The sequence below is a fragment of the Hylobates moloch genome, unplaced genomic scaffold (genome assembly GCF_009828535.3).
Source record: "Hylobates moloch isolate HMO894 unplaced genomic scaffold, HMol_V3 SCAFFOLD_20, whole genome shotgun sequence".
NCBI classification, from domain to species: Eukaryota; Metazoa; Chordata; class Mammalia; order Primates; family Hylobatidae; genus Hylobates; species Hylobates moloch.
In genome coordinates, this window is record NW_026652295.1 from 51,085,454 (window position 1) to 51,100,261 (window position 14,808).

At 42.3% G+C, this 14,808-nt stretch overlaps 1 protein-coding gene across 2 annotated transcripts in view; it reads right to left on the reverse strand.

The window, feature by feature from the left end:
* Positions 1–14,808, reverse strand: part of GCLC (glutamate-cysteine ligase catalytic subunit) — a 59,227-nt gene that overhangs the window by 16,899 nt on the left and 27,520 nt on the right. For both annotated transcript variants that reach the window (XM_058432428.1, XM_032140413.2), the window contains exons 2-5: positions 7,916–8,028; positions 6,365–6,547; positions 1,721–1,834; positions 52–110 (exon numbers count right to left, since the gene is read on the reverse strand). In XM_058432428.1, the coding sequence (XP_058288411.1) occupies positions 52–110; positions 1,721–1,834; positions 6,365–6,547; positions 7,916–8,028 (469 nt within the window). The remainder of the gene's footprint in view (positions 1–51; positions 111–1,720; positions 1,835–6,364; positions 6,548–7,915; positions 8,029–14,808) is intronic.

A 14,808-nucleotide genomic window follows, 5' to 3' on the forward strand; every position in this document is an offset into this window, starting at 1 on the left:
CAACAATTCAACATGTCTCTCTCCCACTCCACCACCTCTCAGCAGACTTACTTGGTACATTGATGACAACCTTTTCTCCTCTCCTATGTCGGATATTTCTTGTTAAGGTACTAAAACAGACAACCAAACGTCATAAATTGGTCACCTAAGAGTCATCGTGTGAAAGAAGAATTTGATTACATACAAGTAAGTGGAATGAAATCATACCTCAGATTAGTTCTCTAAGACAACTCAACAGAAAATGTATCTGTGTCAAGATACTATAAGGAAACTTTCTGATTAAAGGTTTTGCATTAGTATCAATTCTTTGGCTCCTGCTCAAGAACGCCGTTCTGTCTCCTGCTGAACCCCTGCTCCCAAGGCTCCCTGTAACTTACCAAATCAATTCAGGTGTCAAAGTCTGCCGTGGTCTGCTTTCGCTGTTTGCAACATGTCCCAAATTAACTCCAAAGACTTTGGTCAACCTTTAGCACCCACTTTGCCCAGGCATCTCTGGAGCCCCAATACCTTGCTCCTCCCTCCCTCAACTCTGCAGGATTAATACTTATCCTCCAGACTCATGCTTGTTTAGTCCAGAAGCTACCAGGCACACAGTGGCCACTGAGTACTTGAAATATAGCTTGTCCTAACTAAAACATGCACATGCTGTGAGAGTAAAATATACACCAGATTTTGAAGACTCCATAGAAAAAAAACGTAAAATTACTTGTGAATAAAGGATTACATGGATCAAATGATAACACTTTGGGACGTATTGGGTTAAATAAAATATAAAATTATGTTCATCTGGTTTTTACTTTAATGTGGCTATGAGAACATTTACAATTACATGTTTCTATGGGCAGTGCTGCTATAGACTCAGCTTAAATGCCACCTCTTCCGTGAAGCCTGCTTTGATTCCCTCAGACAGAAGCACCTTACTTTCTCCAAGAAGGATTTCTGGTGTATCTTTTGACATCTGTCATAATCTATCTCTTCTTGAGCAGCTGAATTATTTTTATTTTCCTTTAAACACATGACAACATATGAAGTTAGAAACTATGTCTACAAATATGTCTTCCCCAAAAGGCTCTGCACATAGCAAAGGTGCGAGCCTGTTAAAGGAATGAATGCTGAGAAGTCTCCACGTTCCCACTCTGGGTCAGGAGCCTAGGCTCAGGATGACAGATGAGCATGCATTGTACAAAGTTAAGATCAGACTAGTGAGAGCCTTAAAGCAACTTAAAACCTCAGAATTGAACGACAAACCAACAGAACTCGAAGTTAATGGAAGAGAAGAAAGAGAGTGCCTATTATATATATCAGATACTGTACCTACTTTATAAGTTATATAGAGTAAGATGGACAGGTCACAGATACTGATGGTTAGAGAGAGGGAAAAAAAGGAGAAATAACTAAGAGAAAAAAAAATCCCAGTAGGCATTTACAGACCTAGGACTGAAAATAATCTCCCTATTAAAGGAGGTCAGTGGCTCAGCTAATACCTTTGTGATGACTTGGAGAATTTGAAAAATCAAGCCTGGTGCATGCATCAACAACCAAGGAGCCTGGGGGTACTGAAGATGTGAACAGGTGCACATCTGTTATCTTCTCTGGTACTTAGGAAGAGAGCCAAAACTCAGTTAATGCTCAAAAAGGATTTCTAGACAGAAATACTATACTCTCAGAAGTCAGGGGTCTAGTGAAGGGCATCTGCATTTCAACACAAAGCCATACTCACCTGAAGCGAGGGTGCTTGTTTATTGCTTCATCTGGGAAGAAGAGGGACTTGGAAGCTCCTCCTTCCACTGGGTTGGGTTTGACCTCGGGCAGTGTGAACCCAGGACAGCCTAATCTACAACAAATTGAAGAACTAAATAGATGGGATTTATTTTCAGGAATTAACTGTGTGCAGTCTTGCCATCACTGCACCTGCCAAAGACACCTCATTTCTATATCCCCTTTCCAGAGGGTTTTGTGTTTACAAAACAAATGTTGTGTCAATACTGTGCCCCTTTACAACCACTCCCCACACTTCTTGCTCACAAGGATCTTCTTTTAATTCCAGCCCCCTACTAACTTTATCCAAGTCTCCACTCGCTCACAATCCACACAGCATTTACTCGGGTCCTCTCCATCTCCTCATCTAATAGGAAGGACTGATGGCACGGAAGTCATTTCCCTTGGTCACGTCAGCTGTCACGGGTGACAGGTGTCCCCCTACATGGCCTATGAGGTGTCTTCCTTTTCCATCTCTAAATTCTCAGATTATCTTTGGACCTGCTGCATGGCACCACTGCCTCCCACTTCCTGGTAGGCTCTGTTTGAATCTGGAAGGAGCCTGTTTTTTGCCTCTGTAGGTCATGAGTCCCTCAAGATTAGGGAGTGTCTCTGCAGGTGTCCCCATCTACCCCCGAGATCACCCTCTGAAGTCTGAAACCCAATCCTATTCTCTCTCTTGACTTAAGGAGCTCTAATTTCAACACAGAAAAATGAAGCTCCATATTTATTCCTAAGTGTAAAGCTCAAATTCTACATCACTTTTAGTGATGGCCCCAGTTTTTCCACGTTAGGAATTTGAGGTCAATATTACATGTGCTGTGAGGGAGGACAAAGACTAAGTGAAAGCCAAACAAGGGAGGAGTTTTAAATCAGTGGGAAGAAACTTTTGGCTTGAGGGTCAAGACTAGCTCATATCTTTTTTAAAAAAAAGTTATTATTTTTTTTTTTTTCTGAGACAGGGTCTTGCTGTCTCCCAGGCTGGAGTGCAGGGGTGCAATCATAGCTCAGTGCAGCCTTGAACTCCCAGGCTCAAGTCACCCTCCTGCCTCAGGCTCCTGAGTAGCTGGGACTACAGGCATGAGTCACTGTACCAAGTTGTTTTTTTTTTTTTTTTCCCAGGGACGAGGTCTCACTATGCTACCCAGAATGGTCTTGAACTCCTAGGCTCAAGTAATCCTTCTGCCTCAGCCTCCTAAAGTACTGGGATTACAGGCATGAGCCACCACACCTGGCCATCCATGCCTTATTTTTAACCCCTACCTTTTCTTAATATAAAATAAAGTGTCTGTTGGCTGCCCATATCCACCTTGTAAACAATTGAAGGTAGTGATCTTATCTAGAAAACAGTTCCCAGTTACAAGGGTTCTTGAGAATTCCTGAAGCTATGTGCATTATCTACTATGAGCCTACAACCTTACGAATAGCCCTTTGGGAGAGTAACAAACTTAAATCTGAGGGGATTCCTTGCTCACCAGAATCAGATTGGATGAGGAGAGAATGAGAATGTGTTTGTGTGGAAGGGAGAAGGTAGAATCAGAATCTTTGGACACCTACGGCACCGCTTCATTCTAGACCAGTGCTGTCCCACAGAACTTTCTGGAGTGATGGAAATGTTTAATATCTCCACTATCCAAACCAACGTGGTAGTCACTAACCACGTGGCTACAGAGCCCTTGAAATGAGGCTAGTTCCTCAGTCACATCAGGAACTACAATTTTTTTTATATAATTTTAATTTTAAATTTAAATAGTCACATGATTACTGTTTTGGACTAGAGTTCCACACTACAGATCTTTGCATCTTTATAAAGAAAGTCACCCTGTTTACACTTAAGAACCAGAACACTCCTTTCTCTCTTGATCCTGTACTACAACAAAACTTTATCATTTATTGTAGATGTACAGGGAGGCTTCTAACCACTAAATGACTAATAATTATTGTTTCAAGTCCCAAAATACCTTCCTATATGGATAGGGTATAAAAAATTATACATATAATTTTTTCCAAATTATAGGTTTTTAGAATAAAGCTTATTCCTCTGTCTCAACTCTCCCTTCATAAAGACTTAAGATGCTGAATCTTTTTATTTTTATTTGTTTATTTATTTTGAGATGGAGGCTTGCTTTGTCACCCAGGCTGAAGCAGAGTGGCACGATCTCAGCTCACTGCAACCTCCGCCTCCCAGGTTTAAGCGATTCTCCTGCCTCAGCCTCCCGAGTAGCTGGGATTACAGGTGCATGCCACCATACCTGGCTAATTTTTGTATTTTTTGTAAAGACAGGGTTTCACCATGTTGGCCAGGCTGGTCTCGAACTCCTGACTTCAGGTGATCCGCCTGCCTTGGCCTCCCAAAGTGCTGGGATTACAGGTGTGAGACACTATGCCCAGACGCTAAATCTTTTTTTAAAAAGGCAACTATCCCATATGGAACCATTCTCAAGGTAAGGGACACATTAGGCTTAACCCAAAACTTTATTTTCTGGCCCAGAAGGAAACACTACTGCCCATCAATCCTATATATTCTTCAGCTTTAATATATAAAACAGTTCTGGTTTGTGTTACAAATCCCCTCCCCCTTTCTTAATTTGCTAAGTGAAATGTACAACCCTCTTAATGTTAAGAGGAAAAAAAGGAAAGTATAAGGTATTAAATTTTCCAGTTCACTAGAAGTTGTCATTTAACATCTGTAACCTACTCCTTGGCCTCTATTCTAGTACTCTAAGGTTTTCAGGACAATGACCTATAGCAAAAGCCTTCATGTGTCTCCTCTTCCCAGCAGTTCACTGACTCTGTCATCTTTTAAACCACCCACTTTTCCTATCACCAGCACCCACCGGCATCCAGGTAGCCCTTGTCTCCCCCCAGGGAGCTCCCTCCCTCACCTCCTAGTAAGCCCTGGCACCAGCTCCACAGCTACTCTCACACTACAGCCCAAGTGAGAGCTGCAAAGCAAAAAGGGGATGCCATCTGCCCCACCCAACCTTCCCAAGGCCTCCAGCTGCTTTTAGAACTAAAATTTATGGTTAACCTGGCCTGGCCTGCCAATTACCTGGCAGCTTCCCTCTACCCCATACCTGCACTTCCTCCTCAGCCTCCTAGTCACACTGGCCAGCTTGCTTTCTTCTAGTTCCCAGGAAGTCCCCGCTTGTTTGGCTCGTCCTAGGACTTCTACACACACCGCTCCCCCTCCCTAAGATTTTCCTCCGCTCCCCATTCCTATTTCACTCCCCCTGGAACCTCGGACATCCCACCCCCTCCCCCTCCACCCACCAGAGTCCACTGGATACCCAGGTTGTACTCTTTGCTCCCCATCTCCTCCTCCTAGCATGGCCCCACTTTGACACTTACAAATCTATGGGTATTTGATTGTGCTTCGTCCCCCCAGCTCCACAGAGACAGAGCTGTCCGTCTTCACTCATGAGAGCATGCCCATTCTGCCTGCAGCAGGCACTCAAGTGTCTGAGTGAATGGCAGGGCCAATGATTTTTCACCTCCTCTTTCAAACATTAGGTCAAAGAAATGTGCCCACTCTAATCAAAACAAATCTGTCCACCCTCACCCAGCTGGGTTTTTCCTACTGGTGGGGAGAGGGAAGTGACCTGTGCATACAGAATGAAGGTATCACAGACATAGAGATGCTTCTATAAATGTTAGAGGGCTGGCTTAAATAAGTTTTCAACTATTTAGAGGTTACAATAGAGATATAAAAAACAATAGAATTCCCATTTAAATGCCCCTCTGAGGCCAATGATATGACCCTGAATGGCTGACGGACATTTATCAGAGAAAACGTATAAAAATAGTTCAAAGTGTTCTCCACCATGGATACCAACCCCCAGAGCTCCTTTGAACTTTGAGGAGCTAACTATATAAATCTGACAGACATCTAGCATAGATAAATCACATTCATGTTTTGGCAGAAATGTATTTTTACATAGAGGTTCTATGTATAATACATATGACATTCATGTACCTCATTCTAAGCGAATAACATAATTTCACTATTTACTTTTATGTACTTTTGGTCATAACTAGATTTGATGACAAACGCTAAATCTTCTTTTCAGAACAATATGCAAGGACCTAATGACTCACATTGTTCATAGAGGATTGGTATCGACAGTGCTTTGGGAGCACCGCCGACCCTCCGATCTGCCACTGATGCCACCATATGCTAGCAGGTAAATGCTGCTTTTTGAAAGTGCATGAGGGCGCAACCGTCACAGTCACCAGGGGACAGCATTCCAGAAGCTTTGGCTACTGCTTACAGGGTCAGAACTGTGTGGCAGGCGTGCTGCTCCCTCCACCCTCGCCTGCGGCAGACACGGCCACACTGCTGGTCTGTCATCACCGTATCCTCGTCTTTCCCACTGAGCCCCCGCTGAGTGCACTCACCACGGTACAGCCGCCACAGCTGACAGCAGCTGGCATGCAACTGTGCCTGCAGCTCTACTGTTACAGAGTCTATCAAGTGCAGTCTATAAAAGATAAACTGTCCGTAACGTATGAGGATTGTAGGGTGGAATGCCTGGGTCATGACTTGCTCTTTTCATTACCTGTATCTCTGAGAGATCTGCTGGGGCATGTTAATATAGGAACTAACCTGGGAAATGAAGTTATTGTGCAAAGAGCCTGATTTTCTTCTAATATAGAAGTAGCCTCCTTCCGGCGTTTTCGCATGTTGGCCTCAACTGTGTTGAACTCGGACATTGTTCCTCCGTAGGGCTGTCCTGGTGTCCCTTCAATCATGTAACTCCCATACTCTGGTCTCCAAAGCGTAGGATGGCTATGGAGGAGAAATAACTTAGTTCCATCTGATTCTTTTGCTATAGTCTGCTCAATTTTTAAGTTTTTAAAGTTGCTTTAAAAGTGTAGAAACCATTAGGTATAAATGAAGCTAAGAACTCCTTCACAGTTCTCAGTGATTATTACTTTTCCATAGCTATTCAACTACATAAGGGTCAACAAGTACTGGGTCCAAAATGTTTTCTTCTTTTGAGACAGAGTCTCACTCTGTCACCCAGGCTGGAGTGCAATGGCACGATCTTGGCTCACTGCAACCTCCACCTCCCAGGTCCAAGTGATTCTTGTGCCTCAGCCTCCTGTGTAAGCTGGGATCACAGGCGTGCACTACCACACCTGGCTAATTTTTGTATTTTTTAGTAAAGACAGGGTTTTGCCATGTTGGCCAGGCTGGTCTCGAACTCCTGGCCTTAAGTGATCGGCCTGTCTCAGCCTCCCAAAGTGCTGGGATTACAAGCATGAGCCACCATGCCCAACCCAAAATCTTCATAAATAACTGAAAATGCACACAGAGCACTTACTGTCCAGGACAAACTAACCCACTCTGCAGAGAAGGAGATGAGGCCTTAAGGGTTCTTTCAATTCAGTGCTGCCCTCCAAACTCAAATGCAGCCTCCCCAAAACGAATGAGTGGAAAATGAACAGGGAGTATACTCCCCTTTCCTCCCTGTCTGTCTACTTAAATATAGGAATATCTTAAAAACATGCCAGGCCGGGCGTGGTGGCTCATGCCTGTAATCCCAGCACTTTGGGAGGCTGAGGCGGGCAGATCACGAGGTCAGGAGATGGAGACCATCCTGGCTAACACGGTGAAACCCCGTCTCTACTAAAAATACAAAAAATTAGCCGGGCGTGGTGGCGGGCGCAAGGAGAAGGCTGAACGAAGACTTGCATGACCAAATCCCCACTGCATCCACCTGGTGACAGACGACTCTAAGAAAAAAAAATCATGCCAGCCAAACAAAACCCGTCTGCAAGTTACATCTTGCACCAGGGTTTGTGATCCCAGTTATACGCTTCCGCAATACATTTTTTCCCAAAAATGTTTTAATAAAAAACAGGCTTTATATTTAGTTTACTGTACAAAGTGCTTCATATATTAATGTATTTAATTCCAACACCTTAGGTAGGTATTGCTATTATCTTTACAGGTGAGAGAACTGAGGCACAGAAAAGTTAAGTAACTTGCCCAAGGTTATTCAGCTACTGAGTAAAGGAACCATGATTTGAAACTATGGCAACCTGAAACCAGAGCCTGTACTCTTAACTGTTATGCTATCCTGTCTCCGAACTCTACATTCTAGTAGCTTTAGCAGTTTTAGAAACACTAAATCAGCACATGAGAGCTTACTTTGGGTTTGTCCTTTCCCCCTTCTCTTGTAGAATTTCAAGAACTTTCTCCCCAGACAGGACCAACCGGACTTTTTTATTTTCATGATCAAAAGATACCAACATGTATTCCACCTATTGAAAATAAAGGTAAGAAAAATTAACATTCTTCCAGACTTGTTTTCAGTGTGGCCTCCAGAAGAAAAAGGCAGGGAAACGTGAAGTCTGTAAAGGATCCACAGTAACTCCAGACAGTCACATTTGCTTACAGTACAGCACATAATGTTCATATGCATAATATGAAAACCTGTAGAAAGGATCAGTCAGTAGTGCCACTTCCATCCCTTCTTTCCTCTGTCCTACTTAATATCCTATGGAAAGGTCGATACCCATTTTGACAAGCTGTACTTCAAAAAAGATGTGTTTTGAAGCAAAGATTCTGTAAATTGCTGTTGTAAAAAAGAAGCTGCATTTTAATATTTATTTCCTCAGTTGGCTTACTGTAAGCTTAAGAAAGACGTTATTTGGACATTCCAGTCAAGGTAGATTACACTTACTTACTGGCAGAGTAATAAGTAAGGTAGATTACACTTTCATAATCCCACTACCAGTCCCGCTTTTGGAGAGTTAAACCATAATCATAAATATACCGTGTGGAGAAGTTATTTTAGGGGTTTCAACAATTTAATTTTGGTTTATCGCAAGTAATTTAAGACAACTTCTCCACTCTGAAACCATATAAAATTTGCAATGCAGGGTGCACTAGTACAATTTTTAACAATACCTAGTGGAATTCTAGCAAAAATAAAGGATATAAACACCAAAGTCAGACTTCTGGGCAGAATACAGCTAGAACCTACTTTTGTTTTTCCTGAAATTGCATGCTTTAAATCATGATAGTTGGGGTGAACAGTGAAGATTATGAATCACTATGTGTGATGGAAACAAAACATCCATTATCCATATATAAGTGAAAAGATACAGAATTATTCAGGCAAACCCTTGAAAGTACCCTTTGCACATGGCACCAAGACAACTACTATAGAGGTAGGAATCTGATTCCTCACAAGGCAAATCAGGCTACAGTGTATTTGGTTTGGCCTACGATAGTAGTTTAGAAAAAATCAAAAGGTAGGCACAGTATATCCACTATTTCCCATACATTTCACATGTACATCTAGGTTCTCAGTCTTAAAACAATACCCAGAAGCCCAGCACAAAGCCTGTGACTGTGTGACTGGGCTGTTTGCTTTTCAGGGGTGCACACTGTCTGCAGTTTATTCCCTTATTTATGTGTGTTTCCCTGGTCTTGGAAGGCATTTGGGTCAGCCATCCTCATCACAGAAACATTAAGGGCTAAGTAATATGATTATAAAGAGGAAAAAAATGTTAGTAACTATAGGAGACAGCCTAGCAGATTTAAACAACAACAAAATAAACTTTCAGTTAACGTTTATTAGCTCTCATCAGAATCTTTTAGCTCAAGAAATGGAAAAGGCTGCTTGATTTGGGTACATGAACCAGAAACATGAGATCTCCACCTGCAGAATCACTCAGTGTCAGCTGACTAAAAACTAGGCTGCAGAATCTGGAACTGTTTGCAACAACAATTACAGGTTGCAAGATACCATCTATAGATCTATGACTCCGGAACAGCTAAAACCTGATGGAACAGGAAACTTGGTTGAGTCTCAGAATGGGTATGTGAAAAGATACAAGTTAATTTTTAAATGAGCATAATGAGAAAGGATATACTTTCATATATGAATCCTAATCTTCAAACCCGGCATGCAAAAGTAGGCATGATCACCCATTTCACAGGTGGGCAAAGGGGCTCAGAGAGGTAAGCTACTCAAGGCCACAAGTGTCAGGCAGGGATTTGAAGCCAGCCCCGTCTGGCCTCAAGGCCCAGCACACCTTGCTGCTAGGACTGTAGAGGGTGCCAATCTTGGTAAGTGAAGATAAGCTTTTTATAAAATTGTTATAACCTATATGAAGCAGGGAAAAGTTATAATACTGGATGAAACTATCTCAAATTGATTATGCTTTCATTTTACGGAAGGGGTCCTAACATTATATCATGCAAGCTGGGCTATAACAATAGTCACAGTCATAGATTTTAACCGATGAATAGGCCCATCCCTCAGGCCCAGGACGGAATCCACTTACTCTATGTAGCATTCCTAACTCTCCCAGCTAGGAGGAAATGTTCCTTCTTCCGTACTCCCTCCTTCACTCGCTTAGACTCCAACTCATCTGCCTGGCATCTGTTACTGGAATTAAGTTATCTGCTTAACTAGATAACATGCTTCCTAAAGAAAGTCTAAGAGATACTTCCTTGCTTAATGAGTGCATCATTTATTTTTCACCAAATGAGCAAGAACTTGTAGCAATTATATAAACTAAGTTGCAATAACTTTGTTAGTTTCCTAACTTTGAAAAAAATTGAAATCCTTAGTTTTCAAATTCACTCTTAGCCCACAAGTTTAAAACATGGGTAGGGCAAAAGAACAAAAAATTCAAGCTCATTCTGAGTTTTAAATATCAGCCAAATGGATGACATTTAAAATGTTAACAAACCAAACTCTCCTCAATTAAAGTATAATCACTTCATGATCTCATCAAGCAAATGAAACAAAAAAACATCAGAATATTTGCCAAATGAGAAAGAAAACCAAATTTACTTTTCAGTAGAATATAATCAGTTGGAAGCCTCAAGAACTTCCGGAAGGTTTTTCAAACTAAAATTTAATGCCTTCTGCAGGGCTCCTCCTCTGCAGTCACCTTGATCTTTCGGCACTAGTCCTCAAAGAGGTTCTTCAACCTTTTAGCTTTTTGTTAAACACCGCCACCACCTCAACACATTTACGTTTATTTCCGATTAGAGCCTGTCTATATGAGCACTCTGAATCGTAACTGCATATTTAAAAGTCAAACTAGAGCTGAAATGGGGTTTGACGCAATAACTGAGATGATTGGTGATAATAAAAAGTGATACATGAAGACAACGCTTCTCTAATTTAAAACATCTAAAGCCCCAATAAATTATTTTATGATTTCTGGATTGTATCCCCATCCTAAACTTTGTTTTTGAATCCAAAGGATAAGAGGAACAATATACAAAAGAAAATAATAAAACAGATTCCTTTCTGTATCACAACACTGATTCCAAGGATAAAACTGCATCAGCTTTCTAACTTTGAATAGCATCTAGGCAATTCAAACTCAGTACAATGCTGAATATACAGCAGACAGAGAAATACCTGTGACAATGAAGTTAAGAGTAAATACAAGCTTTTAGGATTTAAGTCTTTAAATGGCATTTACCACTAGTATAAAATAAAAATTTTCTTTTCTTGCTTTTAAAAACATTTTGATACTCTACCTTAAGGGTAAGAGTTTCAGGGAGCTTAGAATTTGAGGAATGGCAGGCCGGGCATGGTGGCTCATGCCTGTAATCCTAACACTTTGGGAGGCCAAGGCGGGTGGATCACAAGGTCAGGAGATCGAGACCATCCTGGCTAACACAGTGAAACCCCATCTCTACTAAAAATACAAAAAAATTAGCCGGGTGGACTTACTTGGAGGTGGAGCCAAGGTGGCCGAATAGGAACAGCTCCGGTCTACAGCTCCCAGCGTGAGCTACGCAGGAGACGGGTGATTTCTGCATTTCCATCTGAGGTACCGGGTTCATCTCACTAGGGAGTGCCAAACAGTGGGTGCAGGACAGTTGGTGCAGCGCACCGTGTGTGAGCTGAAGCAGGGCGAGGCATTGCCTCACTCGGGAAGTGCAAGGGGTCAGGGAGTTCCCTTTCCTAGTCAAAGAAAGGGGTGACAGATGGCACCTGGAGAATCGGGTCACTCCCACCCTAATAATGCACTTTTCCAACGGGCTTGGAAAACGGCACACCAGGAGATTGTGTCCCGCACCTGGCTCGGAGGGTCCTACGCCCACGGAGTCTCGCTGATTGCTAGCACAGCAGTCTAAGATCAAACTGCAAGGCAGCAGCCAGGCTGGGGGAGGGGCGCCCGCCATTGCCCAAGCTTGCTTAGGTAAACAAAGCAGCTGGGAAGCTCAAACTCCGTGGAGCCCACCACAGCTCAAAGAGGCCTGCCTGCCTGCCTCTGTAGACTCCCCCTCTGGGGGCAGGGCACAGACAAACAAAAAGTCAGCAGTAACCTCTGCAGACTTAAATGTCCCTGTCTGACAGCTATGAAGAGAGTAGTGGTTCTCCCAGCACGCAGCTGGAGATCTGAGAACGGGCAGACTGCCTCCTAAAGTGGGTCCCTGACCCCCGAGCAGCCTAACTGGGAGGCACACCCCAGTAGGGACAGACTGACACCTCACTCGGCGGGTACTCCTCTGAGACAAAAATTCCAGAGGAACGATCAGACAGCTGAATTTGCAGTTCACAAAAATCCGCTGTTCTGCAGCCACTGCTGCTGACACCCAGCCAAACAGGGTCTGGAGTGGACCTCTAGCAAACTCCAACAGACCTGCAGCTGAGGGTCCTGTCTGTTAGAAGGAAAACTAACAAACAGAAAGGACACCCACACCAAAAACCCATCTGTACATCACTATCATCAAAGACCAAAAGTAGAAAAAACTACAAAGATGGGGAGAAAACAGAGCAGAAAAACCGGAAATTCTAAAAAGCAGAGCACCTCTCCTCCTCCAAAGCAATGCAGTTCCTCACCAGCAACGGAACAAAGCTGGATGGAGAATGACTTTGACGAGTTGAGAGAAGAAGGCTTCAGATGATCAAACTACTCCGAGCTACAGGAGGAAATTCAAACCAATGGCAAAGAAGTTAAAAACTTTGAAAAAAAATAGACAAATGTTTAACTAAAATAACCAATGCAGAGAAGTGCTTAAAGGAGCTGATGGAGCTGAAAGCCAAGTTTCGAGAACTACGTGAAGAATGCAGAAGCCTCAGTAGCTGATGCGATCAACTGGAAGAAAGGGTATCAGTGATGGAAGATGAAATGAATGAAATGAAGTGAGAAGGGAAGTTTAGAGAAAAAAGAACAAAAAGAAACGAACAAAGCCTCCAAGAAATATGGGACTATGTGAAAAGACCAAACCTACGTCTGATTGGTGTACCTGAAAGTGACGGGGAGAATGGAACCAAGTTGGAAAACACTCTGCAAGATATTATCCAGGAGAACTTCCCCAATCTAGCAAGGCAGGCCAACATTCAGATTCAGGAAATACAGAGAACGCCACAAAGATACTCCTCGAGAAGAGCAACTCCAAGACACATAATTGTCAGATTCACCAAAGTTGAAATGAAGGAAAAAATGTTAAGGGCAGCCAGAGAGAAAGGTCGGGTTACCCACAAAGGGAAGCCCATCAGACTAACAGCTGATCTCTCGGCAGAAACTCTACAAGCCAGAAGAGAGTGGGGGCCAATATTCAACATTCTTAAAGAAAATAATTTTCAACCCAGAATTTCATACCCAGCCAAACTAAGCTTCATAAGTGAAGGAGAAATAAAATACTTTACAGACAAACAAATGCTGAGTGATTCTGTCACCACCAGGCCTGCCCCAAAAGAGCTCCTGAAGGAAGCACTAAACATGGAAAGGAACAACTGGTACCAGCCACTGCAAAAACATGCCAAATTGTAAAGACCGTCGAGGCAAGGAAGAAAATGCATCATCTAACAAGCAAAATAACCAGCTAACATCATAATGACAGGATCAAATTCACACATAACAATATTAACTTTAAATGTAAATGGGCTAAATGCTCCAATTAAAAGACACAGACTGGCAAATTGGATAACGAGTCAAGACCCATCAGTGTGCTGTATTCAGGAAACCCATCTCACGTGCAGAGACACACATAGACTCAAAATAAAGGGATAGCGGAAGATCTACCAAGCAAATGGAAAACAAAAAGAGGCAGGGGTTGCAATCCTAGTCTCTGAAAAAATAGAGTTTAAACCAACAAAGATCAAAAGAGACAAAGGAGGCCATTACATAATGGTAAAGGGATCAATTCAACAAGAAGAGCTAACTATCCTAAATATATATGCACCCAATACAGGAGCGCTCAGATTCATAAAGCAAGTTCTGAGTGACCTACAAAGAGTCTTAGACTCCCACACAATAATAATGGGAGATTTTAACACCCCGCTGTCAACAATAGACAGATCAATGAGACAGAAAGTTAACAAGGATACCCAGGAATTGAACTCAGCTCTGCACCAAGCGGACCTAATAAATATCTACAGAACTCTCCACCCCAAATCAACAGAATATACATATTTTTCAGCACCACACCACAGGTATTCCAAAATTGACCACATAGTTGGAAGTAAAGTTCTCCTCAGCAAATGCAAAAGAACAGAAATTATAACAAACCGTCTCTCAGACCACAGTGCTATCAAACTAAAACTCTGGATTAAGAAACTCACTCAAAACCGCTCAACTACATGGAAACTGAACAACCTGCTCCTGAATGACTACTGGGTTCCTAATGAAATGAAGGCAGAAATAAAGATGTTCTTTGAAACCAACGAGAACAAAGACACAACATACCAGAATCTCTGGGACACATTCAAAGCAGTGTGTAGACGGAAATTTATAGACTAAATGCCCACAAAAGAAAGCAGGAAAGATCCAAAATTGACACCCTAACATCACAATTAAAAGAACTAGAAAAGCAAGAGCAAACACATTCAAAAGCTAGCAGAAGGCAAGAAATAACTAAAATCAGAGCAGAACTGAAAGAAATAGAGACACAAAAAACCCTTCAAAAAAATTAATGAATCCAGGAGCTGGTTTTTTGAAAAGATCAACAAAATTGATAGACCGCTAGCAAGACTAATAAAGAAGAAAAGAGAGAAGAATCAAATAGATGCAATAAAAAATGATAAAGGGGATATCACCACCGATCCCACAGAAATA